The sequence below is a fragment of the Anomaloglossus baeobatrachus genome, chromosome 10 (assembly GCF_048569485.1).
Source record: "Anomaloglossus baeobatrachus isolate aAnoBae1 chromosome 10, aAnoBae1.hap1, whole genome shotgun sequence".
NCBI classification, from domain to species: domain Eukaryota; kingdom Metazoa; phylum Chordata; class Amphibia; order Anura; family Aromobatidae; genus Anomaloglossus; species Anomaloglossus baeobatrachus.
In genome coordinates this window covers 11,015,587-11,036,875 of record NC_134362.1, presented here as the reverse complement: position 1 = coordinate 11,036,875, position 21,289 = coordinate 11,015,587, and the positions used below count along the sequence as shown (strand labels likewise).

The 21,289-nt window shown below is 54.3% G+C and overlaps 1 protein-coding gene across 1 annotated transcript in view; it reads right to left on the bottom strand.

The window, feature by feature from the left end:
- The window catches only part of NUP160 (nucleoporin 160), a 125,257-nt gene that overhangs the window by 9,218 nt on the left and 94,750 nt on the right, over positions 1-21,289 (bottom strand). Inside the window, exons 33-34 of the mRNA XM_075326374.1 lie at positions 7,529-7,670; positions 7,195-7,320 (exon numbers count right to left, since the gene is read on the bottom strand). Of these exons, the coding sequence (XP_075182489.1) occupies positions 7,195-7,320; positions 7,529-7,670 (268 nt within the window). The remainder of the gene's footprint in view (positions 1-7,194; positions 7,321-7,528; positions 7,671-21,289) is intronic.

Sequence of the window (21,289 nt, the reverse complement as noted above, 5' to 3'; positions counted from 1 at the left end):
TGTATTGCTGGAGCGCAAGGCTCCATCGCAACAATCGCCCATTCGTCCCAGAGACGGTGTGCAACCAGCTGAGGGGATTGTGGTCCGTCTCCACGATGAAGTGGCGCCCGTATAGATAGGGTTGCAGACGCTGCAGGGCCCACACTATGGCCAGGCACTCCTTCTCCATCGTGGAATAGGCAACTTCCCTTGGTAACAGCTTCCTGCTCAGGTACAAGACTGGGTGCTCTTGGCTCGCAGAGTCCACCTGGCTGAGCACCGCACCGAGGCCGAAGTCACTGGCGTCGGTCTGTACTACAAACGGCCGCGTGAAGTCGGCTGCCTGTAGCACGGGCGGGCTGGACAGGGCGTCCTTTAGGGCCCGGAAGGCTGTCTCGCAGTCCATTGTCCAATCGACTGCAGAGGGCAGCTTCTTCTTGGTGAGGTCCGTCAAGGGCTTTGCCAGGCTACTATAGCATGGAACAAACCTCCTATAGTACCCAGCGGTCCCCAAGAAGGACATCACCTGCTTCTTGGTCCTGGGGGTGGGCCAGGATGCGATGGCTTCCACTTTCTCAGGCTCGGGCTTCAGTGTTCTCCCACCTACCCGGTGACCGAGGTACTGGACCTCGCTCATGGCCAGCTGACACTTTCCCGGCTTGATGGTCAAACCTGCCCGGTGGATCCGCCTGAGCACCTGTGCTAGATGCTCTAGGTGGTCTTCCCAGGTGGGACTGAAGACGGCAATGTCATCCAGGTACGCGGCCGCGTACCCTTCAAGTCCCTTGAGCAGGGTGTTGACCATCCGCTGGAAGGTGGCAGGGGCATTCCTCATCCCGAATGGCATCACCGTGGACTCGTACAGTCCAAATGGGGTAATAAAGGCAGAGCGTTCCCTGGCCTTGCGAGTCAGGGGGATCTGCCAATATCCCCGGCTCAGATCCATGATGGTCAGGTACTGAGCCCCGGCCAACTGATCGAGCAGGTCATCGATGCGTGGCATTGGGTACGCATCGGCGACCGTGACAGCATTGAGCCCCCTGTAGTCCACGCAGAACCGAGTGGTTCGGTCCTTCTTAGGGACGAGGACTACAGGCGAGGCCCAAGCGCTGTTGGATGCCTGGATCACCCCCAGCTTCAGCATCTCGTCAATCTCCTGGCGCATGTGTTGCTGCACCTCCAGGGAGACCCGATATGCTGAACGCCGGATCGGGGGATGATCCCCAGTGTCCACGTGATGGACAGCCAAGTCAGTCCTTCCGGGCTGGTTGGTAAACAACCCCCGGAAGGGGTGTAGGGTGGCCCACAGCTGGGACCGTTGGTCCTCCAAGAGCTGGTGGCCCACCTCCACATCCTCAATGGATCCGCCTGCCCTAACCTGGGCTAGCATATCCAAGAGGGTTTCCGCTTCTCCCTCCTCGGGCAGGTTGCACACGGGGAGCGCACATGCCTCCCGCTCATGATGTGCCTTCATCATGTTCACATGGAAGGGCTTCCGCCTTCCACGGGCAGGGTCCAGGGTGACCAGGTACGTTACAGGGTTGAGCTGCTGGTACACGAGGTATGGGCCTTCCCAGGCTGCCTGAAGCTTGTCCTGTGGTACGGGGACCAGTACCCACACCTTTTGACCCACTTGGTAGGTCCTCTCACAAGCGTTCTGGTCGTACCAACGCTTCTGATCGGCCTGGGCTTGAGCCATATTGTCGTGTACCAGTTGCGTCAAGGCCTGCATTTTGTCCCGGAAGCGCATGACATACTCGATAACCGACACTCCAGGGGTGGCCAAATCCCCTTCCCAAGCCTCTTTCACCAGAGCCAGGGGGCCCCGCACACGTCGCCCGTACAGGAGCTCAAACGGTGAGAATCCTGTTGAGGCCTGTGGAACCTCCCGGTAAGCAAATAACAGGTGTGGGAGATACCGCTCCCAGTCACGCCCATGGGAGTCGACCAACATCTTAAGCATCTGCTTTAAGGTGCCATTGAACCGCTCGCACAGGCCATTAGTCTGTGGATGGTACGGGCTGGCCACCAGATGTCGCACCTGGACTTGCTTACAGAGGGCCTCCATCAGCTGGGACATGAATTGGGTCCCCCGGTCAGTGAGCATTTCCTGGGGAAAACCCACTCGGGAGAAAATCTCCAGCAATGCGGTGGCCACCTTGTCAGCCCGAATGGACGACAAGGCCACTGCTTCTGGGTACCGGGTGGCATAGTCCACTACCGTCAGTATGAAGCGTTTCCCGGAGCTGCTGGGGATGGCCAGCGGGCCGACCAGATCCACAGCCACCCTCCTGAAAGGCTCATCGATGATTGGCAGAGATACCAGTGGGGCTTTGGGGCGTGGCCCCGCCTTCCCCACTCTCTGACAGGTTTCACACGAACGGCAGTAGGCAGCCACATCGGCCCCCATTTTTGGCCAGTAGAAATGCTGGTTTAACCTGGCCTTGGTCTTAGCGATCCCTAGGTGTCCGGCCATCGGAATCTCATGTGCGATCCGCAACAACTCCGTCCGGAACGGATAGGGTACCACCAACTGTCGGTCCCTGGGCCACGCCTCCGGTGAACCCTGCTGGACCGTGGCCCGGTACAGCCGTCCTTGGTCCCAGACCACTCGCTCCGGGTCCGAGTCCGAGGGAGGCTGTGCCGCCTGCTCCTTAAGAGCTTTCAGGCTGTCGTCAGCTTCTAACGCTGCCTGAAACCCCTGACTAGATGTGGCCAGAATCGACGAGACTGTCACATCTTCAGTCAGTACCCCGGGACCTGTGTCCTGGCCTCCACCTGACTCGGCTGCCACTTGGTCAGAAGGGGAAGAGCTATCGGACCTCCGGGAGGCCCCTTGGCTTCCAGCACTCCCACTGCGGGTGACAGCGGCCACAGCCGCTGCGACCGTGGGTCGTGCCTGCTCCTCCTCCGTTCCTGACCAAGTCGCCGGTTCAGGCAGACCTACCTGGCTTCCTGACACCCCGGTTGTGGGGGAACCATGCACCGAGATCTTACCTGGGAGCACTTCCGCTCCTGGACCGGCCCCAATCTCACCTGCCTGTTCCCCTCCTGCAGCAACAGAACCCCGCTGTGAAATCTCTGGGGACCCCACATTTGCTGTGGTAGCCCCCACCCCACACACTGGTCCTCCCCCTGCAGCACCCTGCTCTCTGCTTATCCCTGCAGAGGGCAACAGATCCCAGCTCACAGGCTGGTTACTTGTAGAGGCATTGTCACACCTTTCTCTGACCCCCTCCCCTGTCACAGCTGCAGCTGTGTGTGTGTCTATGGTGTCTGTGCAAGCAGAAATATCAGAGTTCACTCCCTCCTCCCTTACATCATTCATAGATAACACATTAACATTGTCAGGAGTCATGTCAGTACTGGCTGAAGGTTCAGCCCTTGGGGGGGGCCCAAACTGGGAGGTTATCTGCCCCAAATCTGTCCCAAGTAGCACGTTTGCAGGGATCCGATCAGTTACCCCCACCTCCCTCACCCCCCGCCCTGCGCCCCAGTCCACATAAATGTCAGCAACAGGCAGCGCCGGGTCAGTGCCTCCAATCCCGGAGACAGCGAGGGTTTTTCCAGGGATCAAGTCTTGAGGGGACACCATCTCAGGCCGCACCAGAGTCACCTCCGAGGCGCTGTCTCGCAGTCCTATGGTCACAGACCGGCCGACGGTGACAGGTTGGAAGCTGTCCAGGGACCTACCACCACCCCCACCCACACAATACACCTTGGGCGGCCCTTGGGACGGGGACGGAGCCGGGGCCTTGGGACGCTGAGGGCACATGGCCTTGAAGTGTCCAGGTAGGTTGCACTGGTGGCACCGTCTTGGTTCCGCCACGGGCCTGGAGAGGGGAGTTGAGGGGGACACCCCCTGCAGTCTAGGGGCAGGAGGGGCAGTCGCAGAATTCATCTTACCCCCTCTCCAGGTGCTGCTGGTGGCCGCTCTCCTGGCCTCAGGGGCCCGGTTGTTGGTGTAGTCATCGGCAAGGGCAGCTGTAGCCGTGGACCCCTTTGGCTTCTGGTCTCGGATGAACTGGCGGAGATCCTCAGGGCAGTTCCACAAGAGTTGCTCCGTGATGAACAAGTCCAGGATCTCCGGTCCGGTGGAAAGCTGCAGGCCTTGGGTCCAGTGGTCGGCAGCTCGGGCAAGTGCCCGCCGGTGGTCAGCCCAGGAGTCCTTTGGTCCCTTCTGTAGGCTCCGGAACTTCTTGCGGTAGGACTCTGGAGTGAGGTTGTACTGTTGGATCAGGGCCCGCTTGATGGTGTCGTAGCCCTGATCTGCCTCAGCAGGCAAGTCCCCAAGGATTTCCAGGGCCTTACCCCTTAAACGGGGGGTCAGGTATTTGGCCCACTGGTCCTTGTTCAGATGGTGCTGCAAGCAAGTCCGTTCAAAAGCAGTCAAGAAAGAGTCCAAGTCTCCATCCTTCTCCAGCACTGGGAAGTCCTCAACACGGACCTTTGGAAGTTTGGTGTCTTGAAGGTCACGTGTGGCTGATGAGGGCCGGAGCTGAGCTAGCTGCAGCTGGTAGTCACGCTCTGCCTGGCGCTCTTCACGCGCTGCCTGCCGCTCCGCAGCCTCAGCCTCACGCGCTGCTTGCCGCTCTGCCCTGCGCTCTGCCAGGAGTCCCTTGTAGCCCTCCTGGTCTCCAGCCTGGAGAAGGGCCATAGCCATTTGAAGAAGGCTATCCGAGCCTCCCAGGCTCGGTGGAATGGCACGTGGTGATCTGCGGCCCGCTGCGGAGCCTGGTGATTCACTGTCCCTTGCAGAGCGGAGGGCTGGCATCTGGCTCGTTGAGGACCCTTGGGTGAGCTGCTCCTCATCTTGTCCATAATTGCCAGGTTGTGCAATGTCCTCGGCAGAACGGTTTTCTGGCGTCGAGCTCCTGGAGGACTCGTGGGCAACCTCCTCATTGCTGTCCACAGCACCGTCCTCCCTCTCTTCGGCTCCTGCCTTAGCATTGGCCAGTTGCATAGCTCTGCTCCTGGTGCCATCAGCCATTCTTGCAGACTTTTGGTCACTGACACAGAACTGACACCTGATGCCTCCACACACCTTACAGTATCTGCACTCTGACACTCTAGTGTTGAGCTAGTCTGAAGACCCCAGCAGCCACAGCTGCTGCAGGCAGTCTTTAGTGTCTGGGAGTATGGGTCTCACACTCCCACACACTATTATCTCGATCCCACCGCTATGCCACCAATATGTCACGAACCACCGGGGGGGTCACTCAGAAATCCCCCGCGCTGGCTACCAGTACGTCACAATCGGGGGGTAACAAGTGGGGGTCACCCCTCCTTTATACCTCCCGACCGACAGACAGAGCACGTGACGCGCTCTCTAGCGCCCCTCTTATAGTCAGGCCAATTATGGAATTGCCCGACAATAAGCAAGGAGGCCGCTATACTACTTATGCCGATTATTGAAGGGTCCCCGGTGAGAGTAAGGTATATATTCCCCCGACCTCCGCGGGCGGAATATATAAAATCTCCCCGAATCTCACTGGCCTCCCCACAATAATCCTTGGCACAACTCGCTGCCACCAACCGATTTACGGTAACTATTAGCCGAACACACAGACGTGGGATTCAAGATCGAGATAACAGAACAGCCCAAGATTAATTATATAATTTAATCAGCCTAAAGCACACTAGAAACTACAATATATACAATAGGGAATCTACAGAATATACATATGTCAGAGTACAGTTACAATCAAAGCATGGGTTACAAACAGGCATACACAGTTCCAGCAGTTACCTTGTTGCGTCTGGCCACAGGGGGGCGCTGTACCCAGGTTTCTAGGATCCTTCCCACAGATGTTTCCTACACGTGCCCCCAGCGAAAAGAACCCTGGAAAATGGCCGAAGTAGGGTTATCAACCTGGGCAAATCCAGGTCCCCTCCTACCTTCGTGACCTCACAGGGAGCACTGCTCCACCCCTGGCTTGAGTTATGGACAATATCCCAACATGGAATATGGGCCATAACTTTGCCTGGGAGCGTCGTAGGCGGACGCCGACGCTCTCATTGTGACAGTTATGAATTTAGCTACAGAACGAGGGGACTCATGACCTGTCTGCCAGTTCCCCATTGGCTGATATCACGCCTGGGGCATTTCCCAATGTCCTGCTCCCATAAAAAGGGTGTGCCGGCATCGTCCGCATGCAGAGACACCATTTTTATGGTTGCCATATTTATCGGAAATATGGCTTGCGAGATATGAACCATTTTTTACTGGAGTCGTTCTGTCTGGCTATTTCCATAGCCTTGCTAACTAGCTAGCAGCTCCTACTACAGGGTGACGGCAGGGAGTCATCCTGTGTCCATTGTTCCCACACCACCTAATTTCCATATCACAGGACATGGCCATGGAGGTGTAAGTGGAACACTGAGAACAAGAAGGGAGGGGGCACTGCCAGGGAGTGATGAGGGATTATGACTGGAGTCATAATTCATCTTCATATCCCGGGATTTGCCTCACACTTGCTACTTAGCGAGTATTTCCCATTGACTTACATTGCGTGCGCTACTCGTAACGGATATGCCAGTAGCGGACAGAACTCACTAACAGCAGAGCGACTACGAATAGTTAACTACTTGCTCAACACTACTGATAGTCTCAGAGACGTATATGGAACTACAGGATTCTGGGGCAGGAGACCTGTAGCCGGAACGATCACTGCTGTCCCATACATACAGCGCGGGGAGCTTCCACTTGTTTCTTATGAATATTGGGACAACACGGTGGCTCAGTGGTCAGCAGGTGGTTGCTCAGTGGTTAGCACATGGTGGGTAGTATGAGGTAGCTTTGTGGGCAGCAGGTGGTGGCTCAGTAGTTAGCAGGTGGTTGCTCAGTGGTTAGCACATGGTGGGTAGCACGTGGTGGCTTTGTGGACAGCAGGTGGTAGCTCAGTGGTTAGGTGGTTGCTCAGTAGTTAGCACATGGTGGGCAGTACGAGGTGGCTTTGTGGGCAGCAGGTGGTGGCTCAGTGGTTAGCACTGTTGGTTTGCAGAGCTGGAGTCCTGGGCTCACATTACTCAGAGAATGACACCTGCCAGGAGTCTTTGTGTGTTCTCCCTGTGTTTGGTGAGATTCCTCCCACACTCCAAAGACAGCGATAAGGAATGTAGATTGTGAGCCCAATGGGGACAGTGATGACTATGTCTGTACAGTGCTGCAGAATGTGTTGGTGCTATATAAAAGATAAATGTCTAGACACGCACCTCTATTCCGAAGTCCCGATGCCCTTTCCCCAGGATGGCGTCCACATATTCCAGCACGAGCTCCGCCGCCTCTTCCAGGAGATCGTACTTCAGGTAAAGTCGCAGTAATTCTGCTGCATCCACCTCCTGAAGAAGAACAGAAAATGGAGCAAAGAACAGTGCAAAGGTGTCAGTGCGAAGCTTCCCAGACCCCGCAATGTAGTGACGGCCATTGGGGGAGAGGCCTCCATTACCTCAGCCTCTACGGGTTGGGATTTTTCAGCGATATCAAAGATATATTTTTTTTTAATTCTTAGTAAATAAATAAATATTTGTATACATCTTCAGTACAAACCTTAAAGCTGATGGTGAGCCAGCTGGGCAGCGGGACCCCGTGAGAGAGCAGCTTGTCAATCACACAGCGGTGGTGCCGGCGGTTCTGTGACGGGTGTTTCTCCAGGTAGGAGATCAGTAACCGCCAGGCCTCATCTGTGGCGCTACAAGAATACGAGGAAGAGCAGAAATTCAGCAAAGTGCGCAGCCAGAAGTGAGGAGTAAAGGGAATCAGCGGATATCACCCCCAAATATTGATAGCCACATGAAGACAAATCCAGCAATACCTGGAAATGGCCGGTCTGTACCTCCACTCCTGAGAAATCAGAGCATGAATACATGTACAAATGAGGCTGAAGGACCATATCTGACGCCTCTGTCACTCCAGCTCTGATCCCTGCCCAGCGCTGCCTCCTGCTGCCTGACAGGTAACAGACTAAAGGAGCTGTCAGAGACGCAGGAGGCGGCAGGCGCTGGGTGGGGAACAGAGCTGGAGTGACATAGGATTGTAGAGTGGGGAATAGAGCCGGAGTGACAGGATTGTAGAGTGGGGAACAGAGCCGGAGTGACATAGGATTGTAGGGTGGGGAACAGAGCCGGAGTGACATAGGATTGTAGGGTGGGGAACAGAGCCGGAGTGACATAGGATTGTAGGGTGGGGAACAGAGCCGGAGTGACAGAGGATTGTAGAGTGGGGAATAGAGGTGGAGTGACATAGTATTATAGGTTGGGGAACAGAGCCGGAATTACCTACGATTGTAGGGTAGGGAACGGAGCTAGAGTGACAGATGATTGTAGGGTGGGGAATAGAGCCGGAGTGACAGAGGATTGTGAAGTGCCTCTGTGAGGAAGAAGGGAATTTTGTTTACTTACCGTAAATTCCTTTTCTTCTAGCTCCAATTGGGAGACCCAGACAAACGGGTGTATAGGCTATGCCTCCGGAGGCCGCACAAAGTATTACACTAAAAGTGTAAAGCCCCTCCCCTTCTGCCTATACACCCCCCGTGCTCCCACGGGCTCCTCAGTTTTGGTGCAAAAGCAAGAAGGAGGAAAAAATTATAAACTGGTTTAAAGTAAATTCAATCCGAAGGAATATCAGAGAACTGAAACCATTCAACATGAACAACATGTGTACACAAAAAAACAGGGGCGGGTGCTGGGTCTCCCAATTGGAGCTAGAAGAAAAGGAATTTACGGTAAGTAAACAAAATTCCCTTCTTCTTTGTCGCTCCATTGGGAGACCCAGACAAATGGGACGTCCAAAAGCAGTCCCTGGGTGGGTAAAATAATACCTCGTAATAGAGCCGTAAAACGGCCCCTTCCTACATGGGGGCAACCGCCGCCTGAAGGACTCGTCTACCTAGGCTGGCATCCGCCGAAGCATAGGTATGCACCTGATAGTGTTTCGTGAAAGTGTGCAGGCTCGACCAGGTAGCCGCCTGACACACCTGCTGAGCCGTAGCCTGGTGCCTCAAAGCCCAGGACGCACCCACGGCTCTGGTAGAATGGGCCTTCAGCCCTGAGGGAACCGGAAGCCCAGCAGATCGGTAAGCTTCGAGAATTGGTTCCTTGATCCACCGAGCCAGAGTTGATTTGGAAGCCTGTGACCCTTTACGCTGACCAGCGACAAGGACAAAGAGTGCATCCGAGCGGCGCAGGGGCGCCGTACGAGAAATGTAGAGTCTGAGTGCTCTCACCAGATCTAACAAGTGCAAATCCTTTTCACATTGGTGAACTGGATGAGGACAAAAAGAGGGTAAGGAGATATCCTGATTGAGATGAAAGGGGGATACCACCTTAGGGAGAAATTCCGGAACCGGACGCAGAACCACCTTGTCCTGGTGAAACACCAGGAAAGGGGCTTTGCACGACAACGCTGCTAGCTCAGACACTCTCCGAAGTGAAGTGACTGCTACTAGGAAAACCACTTTCTGCGAAAGTCGTGAGAGAGAAATATCTCTCATTGGCTCGAATGGTGGTTTCTGAAGAGCCATCAGCACCCTGTTCAGATCCCAGGGTTCTAACGGCCGCTTGTAAGGAGGAACGATGTGACAAACCCCCTGCAGGAACGTGCGTACCTGTGGAAGTCTGGCTAGGCGCTTCTGGAAAAACACAGAGAGCGCTGAGACTTGTCCCTTAAGGGAGCCGAGCGACAAACCCTTTTCCAGTCCAGATTGAAGGAAGGACAGAAAAGTGGGCAAGGCAAATGGCCAGGGAGAAAAACCCTGAGCAGAGCACCACGACAGGAATATTTTCCACGTCCTGTGGTAGATCTTGGCGGACGTTGGTTTCCTAGCCTGTCTCATAGTGGCAATGACCTCTTGAGATAATCCTGAAGACGCTAGGATCCAGGACTCAATGGCCACACAGTCAGGTTGAGGGCCGCAGAATTCAGATGGAAAAACGGCCCTTGAGACAGCAAGTCTGGTCGGTCTGGTAGTGCCCACGGTTGGCCGACCGTGAGATGCCACAGATCCGGGTACCACGACCTCCTCGGCCAGTCTGGAGCGACGAGGATGACGCGGCGGCAGTCGGCCCTAATCTTGCGTAACACTCTGGGCAACAGTGCCAGCGGAGGAAACACATAAGGGAGCTGAAACTGCGACCAATCCTGAACTAAGGCGTCTGCCGCCATAGCTCTGGGATCTTGAGACCGTGCCATGAACGTCGGTACCTTGTTGTTGTGCCGGGACGCCATTAGGTCGACGTCCGGCATGCCCCAACGGCAACATATCTCCTGAAACACGTCCGGGTGAAGGGACCATTCCCCTGCGTCCATGCCCTGGCGACTGAGAAAGTCTGCTTCCCAGTTTTCCACGCCCGGGATGTGAACTGCGGATATGGTGGAGGCTGTGGCTTCCACCCACAGTAGAATCCGCCGGACTTCCTGGAAGGCTTGGCGACTGCGTGTCCCGCCTTGGTGGTTGATGTATGCCACCGCTGTGGAGCTGTCCGACTGAATTCGGATCTGCTTGCCTTCCAGCCACTGCTGGAACGCTTTTAGGGCCAGATACACTGCCCTGATCTCCAGAACATTGATCTGAAGCGAGGACTCTTGCTGAGTCCACGTACCCTGAGCCCTGTGGTGGAGAAAAACTGCTCCCCACCCTGACAGACTCGCGTCCGTCGTGACCACCGCCCAGGATGGGGGTAGGAAGGATTTCCCCTTCGATAAAGAAGTGGGAAGAAGCCACCACCGAAGGGAAGCTTTGGTTGCCTGAGAGAGGGAGACGTTCCTGTCGAGGGACGTCGGTTTCCTGTCCCATTTGCGTAGGATGTCCCATTGAAGAGGACGCAGGTGAAACTGCGCGAAAGGGACTGCCTCCATTGCTGCCACCATCTTCCCCAGGAAGTGCATGAGGCGCCTCAAGGGGTGTGACTGACCTTGAAGGAGAGATTGCACCCCCGTCTGTAGTGAACGCTGCTTGTTCAGCGGAAGCTTCACTATCGCTGAGAGGGTATGAAACTCCATGCCAAGATATGTCAGCGATTGGGCCGGTGTCAGATTTGACTTTGGAAAATTGATGATCCACCCGAAACTCTGGAGAGTCTCCAGAGTAGCGTCGAGGCTGTGCTGGCATGCCTCTTGGGAGGGAGCCTTGACCAGCAGATCGTCTAAGTAAGGGATCACCGAGTGACCCTGGCAGTGGAGGACCGCGACTACTGTAGCCATGACCTTGGTGAAAACCCGGGGGGCTGTCGCCAGGCCGAACGGCAGTGCCACGAACTGGAGATGTTCGTCTCCTATGGCGAAGCGCAGGAAGCGCTGATGCTCTGGAGCAATCGGAACGTGAAGATAAGCATCTTTGATATCGATCGATGCAAGGAAATCTCCTTGGGACATTGAGGCGATGACGGAGCGGAGGGATTCCATCCGGAACCGCCTGGTCTTTACGTGTTTGTTGAGCAGTTTTAGGTCCAGGACAGGACGGAAAGACCCGTCCTTCTTTGGAACCACAAACAGGTTGGAGTAAAAACCGTGACCCTGTTGCTGAAGAGGAACAGGGATCACCACTCCTTCTACCTTCAGAGTGTCCAACGCCTGCAGAAGAGCATCGGCTCGCTCGGGAGGCGGAGATGTTCTGAAGAATCGAGTCGGAGGACGAGAGGTGAACTCTATCTTGTAACCGTGAGACAGAATGTCTCTCACCCAGCGGTCTTTTACCCGTGGCAGCCAGGTGTCGCAAAAGCGGGAGAGCCTGCCACCGACCGAGGATGCGGTGTGAGGAGGCCGAAAGTCATGAGGAAGCCGCCTTGGTAGCGGCACCTCCGGCGGTCTTTTTAGGGCGTGACTTAGACCGCCATGAATCGGAGTGCCTCTGATCCTTCTGAGGCCTTTTGGACGAGGAGAATTGGGCTCTGCCCGTACCCCGAAAGGACCGAAACCTCGACTGTCCCCTCCTCTGTTGGGGTAATTTTGGTTTGGCCTGGGGTAAGGAAGTTTCCTTTCCCTTGGATTGTTTTATGATTTCATCCAATCTCTCACCAAACAAACGGTCGCCAGAAAATGGCAAACCGATTAAGCACTTTTTGGCAATCGAATCTGCCTTCCATTCCCGTAGCCACAAGGCCCTGCGGATTGCCACCGAATTGTCGGCTGCAACCGCCGTACGGCTCGCAGAGTCCAGGATAGCATTAATAGCGTAGGACGCAAATGCCGACGTTTGAGAGGTTATGGAAGCCACTTGCGGCGCAGACGTACGTGTGAGTGCGTCAATTTGGGCTTGACCCGCTGAGATAGCTTGGAGTGCCCATACTGCTGCGAATGCTGGAGCGAAAGACGCGCCGATAGCCTCATAGATGGATTTCAACCAGAGCTCCATCTGTCAGTGGCATCTTTAAGTGAAGCCCCATCTTCAACTGCAACTATGGATCTAGCCGCCAGTCTGGAGATTGGAGGATCCACCTTGGGACACTGAGTCCAGCCCTTGACCACGTCAGGGGGGAAGGGATAACGTGTATCCTTAAGGCGCTTGGAAAAACGCTTATCTGGACAAGCTCGGTGTTTCTGGACTGCGTCTCTGAAGTCGGAGTGATCCAGAAACATACTCGCTGTACGCTTGGGGAACCTGAAACGGAACTTCTCCTGCTGAGAAGCTGACTCCTCTACTGGAGGAGCTGAGGGAGAAATATCCAACATCTTATTTATGGACACAATAAGATCATTCACTATGGCGTCCCCATCAGGAGTATCAAGGTTGAGAGCGGCCTCAGGATCAGAATCCTGATAAGCTACCTCCGCTTCATCATACAGAGAGTCATCCCTCTGAGACCCTGAACAATGTGATGAGGTCGAGGGGATTTCCAAGCGAGCTCGCTTAGGCGGTCTGGGACTGCGGTCCGTGTCAGAGACCTCACCCTGGGATCTATGAGACACCCCGGGGAGACATTGTTGTTCCAACTGAGGGGGACTAGGGGGCAGTGATTCCACAGTGCCCATGGTCTGAGATACCGGTCTGGACTGCAAAGCTTCTAGTATTTTAGCCATAGTCTCAGAAAGTCTGTCAGTAAAAACTGCAAACTCCGTCCCTGTCACCTGGACAGTGTTAGCTGGTTGTTCCCCCTGGGCCCCCCTTAGCAGAGGCTCCGGCTGAGTAAGTGCCACAGGGGCCGAACAGTGCATACAATGAGGGTCAGTGGAACCTGCCGGTAGCGAGGTTGTACATGCGGCGCAGGCAGCATAGTAAGCCTGTGTTTTGGCACCCCTGCTTCTTGTGGGCGCCATATTGTTGTCTCCTTTGAGCAACACAACAGGGTATATAGCCAGAAATCAACTGTGCACCATACAGTGTAAAGTATAGCCTGTAAACATATAAACTATAATCACACTTCTGCACAAGTGGGGCCAGCACCTCAGGTGCTGCTTACCGCCCGCTTAAAGCGGTTGTGTGGCCACCAGAATCCCTGCCTGGGTCCCCCAGAGTTTGTCTCCCCTCTGCAGCGTCCTAGGAGCTGACAGGAATGGCTGCCGGCGTCCTGAGGAGAGGAGGGAGCCGTGGGCGTGACCCAGAAAGTGCGGGAGCTGGTGCCTCACTGTGCACAGTGAGGGGGGTGGAGTATGCAAAGCATTCTCCAGCCCTCAGTGCTGACTCCTGTACAGCGTCCCGCCCTTCCCCTGACTGGCAGGGCTGGGGGCGGGAAGAGAGAGACTAGGCCCAAAAGCCGGGGACTCGAGTTATAAGCGCGGCCGCCGTATAAGCGCGGCCGGCGCAGCAGGGCTGTGGAGTCGGTAAGCCAAACCTTCGACTCCGACTCAGACTCCTCAAATTCTCTTGCACCGACTCCGACTCCAGCTCCGACTCAGACTCCTACATATATTGCTTAGTTAGGTGAAAAAAAGAGAATTTTGTTTACTTACCGTAAATTCTTTTTCTTATAGTTCCGACATGGGAGACCCAGACCATGGGTGTATAGCTAGCGACCTCCGGAGGACACACAAAGCACTACACTCAAACGTGTAGCTCCTCCCTCCGGGCTATATACACCCCCTGGATGACAATCTACCCAGTTCAGTGCAAAAGCTGAAGGAGGACATCCACCCATAAGTAGAGATAGAGTAAAACTCGGCAAAACCAGCACTCTGTCTACTAACAACAGCCGTGAAGCACACGGAACAAAAAAACTGCCAACAGGCAACAGGGAGGGAGCTGGGTCTCCCATGTCGGAACTATAAGAAAAAGAATTTACGGTAAGTAAACAAAATTCTCTTTTTCTTCATCGTTCCTTATGGGAGACCCAGACCATGGGACGTTCCAAAGCAGTCCATGGGTGGGAAATAAACGAAACGGAGAAGTAGGCAAAACCTAACTTCACAAATGGGCGACAGCCGCCTGAAGGATGCGTCTGCCCAAGCTCGCATCTGCCGAAGCATGAGCATGCACTTGGTAGTGCTTAGAAAAAGTGTGCAGACTGGACCAAGTGGCAGCCTGACACACTTGCTGAGCCGTAGCCTGGTGCCTGAAAGCCCAGGAGGCACCGACAGCTCTGGTCGAGTGCGCCTTAATCCCCGACGGGGGAGGCACCTGAGAAGATTGGTAGGCATCGGCGATAGCCGACCTAACCCAACGAGCCAAGGTCGGTTTAGACGCCGAAAGGCCCTTGCGCTGACCCGTGGTTAGCACAAAAAGTGAGGTGCACCGCCGAAAAACGGCGGTGCGAGACACATAGATTCGGAGCGCCCGCACCAAATCTAAGGTGTGCAACGCCTTCTCAAAGCGATGCACAGGGGCCGGACAAAAAGAGGGCAATGAAATGTCCTGGTTAAGGTGGAAGGAAGACACCACCTTAGGGAGAAAGTCCGGAGTCGGACGAAGAACCACCTTGTCTTGGTGAAACACCAAAAAGGGGGATTCCGAAGAGAGCGCAGCCAAATCAGAAACTCTCCTGAGAGAAGTTATGGCTACTAGAAAGACAACTTTCTGTGAAAGTCTAGACAAAGGAACCTCCCTGAGAGGCTCAAAAGGGGGTTTCTGTAAGGCCGTGAGGACCAAATTAAGGTCCCAGGGATCCAAGGGTCGTCGGTAAGGAGGAATGATGTGAGATGCGCCCTGCATGAAGGTGCGCACCTGAGCCAGTCGGGCGATACGCCGCTGGAACAATACCGACAAAGCCGACACCTGTCCCTTAAGTGAATTGAGGGACAGACCCAACTGTAGACCCGACTGTAGAAAAGACAGGATGGTCGGCAAGGCGAACGGCCAAGGAGCATGGCCGGAAGAGCGACACCAGGACAGGAAAATTTTCCAAGTCCTGTGGTAAATCTTAGCCGAGGAAGACTTCCGAGCCTGAGTCATGGTGGAGATGACCTCAGAGGGAATGCCTGAAGCCGTCAGGGTCCAGGACTCAAGAGCCACGCCGTCAATCTGAGAGCCGCAGAATTCTGGCGGAAGAACGGACCTTGAGAGAGAAGGTCTGGGCGGTCCGGAAGATGCCACGGCACCCCTACGGACAGGCGGAGCAGGTCTGGGTACCAGGCTCGCCTGGGCCAGTCCGGAGCAATGAGTATTACTCGACGGCCCTCCATTCGGATCTTGCGCAGAACCCTGGGCAATAGCGCCAGAGGGGGAAACACATAGGCCAGACTGAACTGAGACCAATCCTGAACCAGTGCGTCTGCTGCGAAGGCTTGAGGATCGTGGGAGCGAGCCACGTAAACCGGAACCTTCTTGTTGTGCCGGGAAGCCATTAGATCTACTTCCGGAGTGCCCCACTTGCGGCAAATTGACCTGAACACTGACGGATGCAGTGCCCACTCGCCGCCGTCCACGGTTTGACGGCTGAGATAATCGGCCTCCCAGTTTTCCACGCCTGGGATGTGGACTGCGGATATGGTGGACTTTGAGTCCTCCGTCCACTGGAGGATTCGTTGAACCTCCAACATCGCCAGACGGCTGTGAGTCCCGCCCTGGTGATTGATGTAGGCAACCGCTGTCGCGTTGTCCGACTGAACCCGAATGTGCTTGCCCGCCAATAGGTGGTGAAAGTCTAGGAGAGCTAGAAACACGGCTCTGATCTCCAGCACATTGATCGGGAGGGCCGATTCGGACGGAGTCCAAGTGCCCTGTGCTCGGTGATGGAGAAACACCGCTCCCCAGCCGGAGAGACTGGCATCCGTGGTGAGGATCACCCAGGACGGAGTCAGGAAGGACCGTCCCTGTGAAAGGGAGAGGGGCTGAAGCCACCACTGAAGGGAGTTCCTGGCCTGTGATGACAGAGCCACCAGCCTGTCCAAAGAAGAGATTCGCTTGTCCCAACAGCGGAGAATGTCCAGCTGCAAGGGACGCAGATGGAACTGGGCAAAGGGAACCGCTTCCATGGACGCCACCATCTGACCCAGCACCTGCATGAGGTGTCTGATGGAATGACGGCGGTGCCTCAGCAGAGAGCGCACTGCCAGACGAAGGGACTGCTGTTTGACTAAGGGCAACTTGACAAGTGCCGGCAGCGTCTCGAATTGCATCCCTAGGTACAAAAGTACCTGGGTCGGGGTCAGAGTCGACTTGGGGAGGTTGACAAGCCACCCGAATTGGACTAGAGTGGCGAGAGTGAGCGAGACACTCCGCTGACAGTCTACACTGGATGAGGCCTTGACTAGAAGGTCGTCCAGGTAAGGAATCACTGCCAACCCCTGGAGGTGCAGGACCGCAACCACTGCTGCCATGACCTTGGTGAACACTCGGGGGGCCGTGGCTAAGCCAAAGGGAAGAGCCACGAACTGGAAATGTTCCTCTCCGATCGCAAAGCGTAGCCAGCGCTGGTGTGAAACCGCAATAGGCACATGCAGATAGGCATCTCTGATGTCGATGGATGCCAGAAAATCTCCCTGGGTCATTGAGGCAATGACCGATCTTAGAGATTCCATGCGAAAGTGCCGCACCTGAACATGCTTGTTGAGAAGCTTGAGATCCAGGATGGGCCGGGAGGAACCGTCCTTTTTGGGAACTAGAAAGAGGTTTGAGTAGAAACCTCTGAACCGTTCCCGGGCGGGGACCGGAACAATTACACCGTTGGTCTGCAGGGATGCCACGGCCTGAGAGAAGGCGGCGGCTTTGGAGCAGGGGGGGGTGGACAGAAAAAATCTGTTTGGCGGGCTGGAGGAAAAAGGTATCCTGTAGCCGTGGGTGATGATATCCCGCACCCACTGATCGGCGACGTGTTGCAACCACACGTCGCCAAAGTGGGAGAGCCTGCCCCCGACCAAGGACGTTGCTGGCGCGGCCAGATAGTCACGAGGAGGCTGCCTTGGTGGCAGCGGCTCCTCCGGTCTTTTGAGGACGCGGCTTTGCGCGCCAGTTGGATTTGCGATCCTTGGCGGTAGTGGACGAGACTGTGGGCTTAGAGGATGACCAGTTAGAGGAACGAAAGGAACGAAACCTCGATTGGTTCCTGCCCTGGGTAGGTTTCTTGGCTTTAGCTTGTGGCAAGGAAGTACTCTTCCCGCCAGTAGCTTCCTTAATTATGTCATCCAGCTGTTCCCCAAACAGCCGTGACCCAGTAAAGGGGAGACTCGCAAGGTACTTCTTAGAGGAAGCGTCCGCTTTCCACTCTCGAAGCCACAAGATCCTGCGGATCGCGAGGGAGTTAGCGGAAGCCACTGCCGTGCGGTGAGAAGCCTCCAGGATGGCAGACATGGCGTAGGATGCAAAAGCCGAAGCTCGGGAAGTTAAGGCATCCATCTCAGGAATAGAGTCCCTGGAAAGGGAATGAATCTCCGCCAGAGAGGCAGAGATAGCCTTAAGAGCCCACACCGCCGCAAAAGACGGAGAGAAGGAGGCTCCTGCCGCCTCAAATACAGACTTGGCCAGAAGGTCAACCTGGCGGTCAGTGGGATCCTTAAGAGAAGTGCCGTCGGCCACCGCAACTACTGTGCGGGCTGAGATTCTGGACACTGGAGGGTCCACCTTTGGGGACTGGGCCCAGTCCTTAACCACCTCCGGTGGAAACGGGAAACGGTCATCTGAACTACGTTTCGGAAAACGTTTGTCAGGACAGGCCCTAGGCTTGTTAACAGTGGTCTGAAAGCTGGAGTGGTTAAAAAACATACTCCTAGGTTTCTTAGGAGAGGTAAACTGGTGTACCTCTACCAGAGAGGGTTGATCCTCTGACTCCTGTGGGTTGAGGTTCAGTACGGAGTTAATGGACGCAATCAAGTCACTAACGTCCGCATCACCCTCAGACAAATCAATGGGGTACATAGAGGCAGCGTCTGAGCCCACAGTAAAGGAATCTTCCTCGCCCTGCACCTCGGCTTGTGAATCAGAGCCGTGGGACGAGGAAGGAGAAGGGTCCGTGCGTCTCCGTTTAGGGGGACGGGGTCCTAGGACCTGCTCTGAGGGCTCTGCAGAGCTCGGAGCCGCAGAGACACCCTGAGAGGGAGGCTGATGCATAGACAGCAGCGTCTGGGACAGCTGCCCCATGGAATCGGCAAACGACTTGGAAAGAGCCTGTGAAAAGGATGCTACCCAAGCCGGGGGTTCAGCCACCGGGACCGAAGCAGCCTGAGGGACCCCTGAGGAGGCTCCAGGCTGAGACACAACCATATTAGCACAGTTATCACAATGTGGGTACGTGCTAGGCTCTGGCAGAATTAGCTTGCAAGCAGTGCATATAGCATACATGTTTGCAGCTTTGCTCCTAGTGACAGACATGCTGCTGTGGAGGAAGCTCTGCAGCCAAAACACACTCCTGTAGAAAGCCTGAGTGTATAAAAATCCACAACCATAGGTTGTGGCTTACCAGCCCTGCTCTCTGTGTCCTCCGGATTTCACCGCTCCCCTGTAAAGTGACAGCTTTCCAAAAAGTATGCAGCTGCAACATCCAGCGCTTCTCAGTGATAAAAACGCTGATAAAATGGCGCTGGGAGAAGGAGGGGGGGCGTGTATAAGCCCAGGAGCGGGAAAACAGAAGCACAGAGATACAGGGGGGTAGACAGGGGAGGGGACATCTCCTTAGAGAGAAGTGCCCTCCCCTCTGCTGGCCGGGCGGTGGGCGGCGCTGTATGCAAAACATACAGCAGAAGCCAAAAACGAAACTAGGCCCAAACTGAAGCCGGGGCCTAGATTTCAAAGTGCGGCCGACGAGCAGGCACCGTCGGCGCGGTTCTCATGGGAAATTCCCAGAACCGGCCGAAATTAACAGTAACGCTAAAGCACATACTGCCCCCATAATAAAAGCACCCGGGACCCCTGAAAAAACGTCTCAATACTTAGCTTTGAGACGCAGGGCCATGTCCCTGAGTGGGGTTAACGCTCCTTCCAGCAGGGACCAGACAGGGCTGTGGATGGAGCCGGCCTCCTGCAAGCAGAGAGGACCGTGGAGGCTCCCACTTCAAACAGAGCCTCGACAGAGGATGCGAAGGAGCTCGGCATGTGAAGGCTCCAGCCTTATGAAGATCAACCTTAACAGCACCCCGCAGAGTGGAGCGTGAAGGGACATGCCGGGAGTCCAGATTGGACCCGCTTTTCTTCCAAAACTTTAAAAAATTAAAATAAAATTGAAAAAAATATGAGGAAATAAAAGTGTGTGTATCCTCCTGAAACACAAAGCGTTGAACTGGGTAGATTGTCATCCAGGGGGTGTATATAGCCCGGAGGGAGGAGCTACACGTTTGAGTGTAGTGCTTTGTGTGTCCTCCGGAGGTCGCTAGCTATACACCCATGGTCTGGGTCTCCCATAAGGAACGATGAAGAAATTTATTGTAGTACATGAATATGTGTATGTGAACATCAGACATTTAATAATTTTTATGATACGATAATCAAGATATTTGGATAGAACATAAAATATATTTATTGGAATACAACTTTAGAACACAAAAAACTGTAATAAATTGTAAATATGTAATACACTATGTAATATACAGTAGATTACATATATATCTTGTGTGTGTATATACACTGTGTGTATATATATATATATGTATATATATATATATATATATATATATATATATATTACATATTTACAATTTATTAGTTTTTTGTGTTCTAAAGTTGTATTCCAATAAATATTTTATGTTCTATCCAAATATCTTGATTATTGTATCATAAAAACAATTAAATGTCTGATGTTCACATTGTACTACAATAAATTTTTCACTTAAATATAAGCATTATACTAAATGTTAATATTTAGTAAAATATTCAGCACATTCTGCATTGCACTCCTGTCCCCAATTTATTATATATTTTAGGAGTCGGAGTCGGTGCATTTTATACCGACTCCGACTCCGACTCCACCAAAATGAGCTCCGACTCAGACTCCACGACTCCGACTCCACAGCCCTGCGGCGCAGAGTCCCCGGCGCACTAACAGTCCCAGCCGCGCCTCAGTAAAAACAATGGCAGCGGCGGTCAGCGCGGTAGTCCCCATACACAAACACACTCAGCGACGCTGCAGTGTATAATGGCACAAACGCGGTCAGCGCCGTGGTCCCCGGTGCACTAGCACACCCAGCAATGCTGGAGTGTTGCTGTGCGCGGTCCCCACGGGGACAAAGAGTACCTTAAAGTAGCAGGGCCATGTCCCTGAACGATACCCGGCTCCTATCCAGCAGGCTCCTCAGGAGTTGTGGATGAAGCACGGTCTCAGTGCCTGGAGACCGATAGGATCCCACTTCACCCAGAGCCCTAAGGGGGATGGGGAAGGAAAACAGCATGTGGGCTCCAGCCTCCGTACCCGCAATGGATACCTCAACCTTAACAACACCGCCGACAAGAGTGGGGTGAGAAGGGAGCATGCTGGGGGCTCTATATGGGCCCACTTTTCTTCCATCCGACATAGTCAGCAGCTGCTGCTGACCAATCTGTGGAGCTGTGCGTGCATGTCTGCCTCCTTCGCACAAAGCATAAAAACTGAGGAGCCCGTGGGAGCACGGGGGGTGTATAGGCAGAAGGGGAGGGGCTTTACACTTTTAGTGTAATACTTTGTGCGGCCTCCGGAGGCATAGCCTATACACCCTTTTGTCTGGGTCTCCCAATGGAGCGACAAAGAAATAGGGATATATTCTGATCTATTAAGCTATATTCCTATAGCCGCCATCTTGTCAAGGTACGACCATAACTCGTTGTGTGTGACTGGGCCTTAAGGCCTAAGGAGGCTTCAATCAGTATGCTAATTAACTTGAGGAAAATGTCTGTTGGCCAGTGGTTGTGACACAAGGTAAACTCCTATGAAATGGAAATTAGATGAGCTGGTTAGGCCTGAGAACAGTAAAGGAAAGGAAGACGGGGATGTGAAATCCGGCAGCGTACACAGATTCTGCATGAGATCTCATAACCTCACC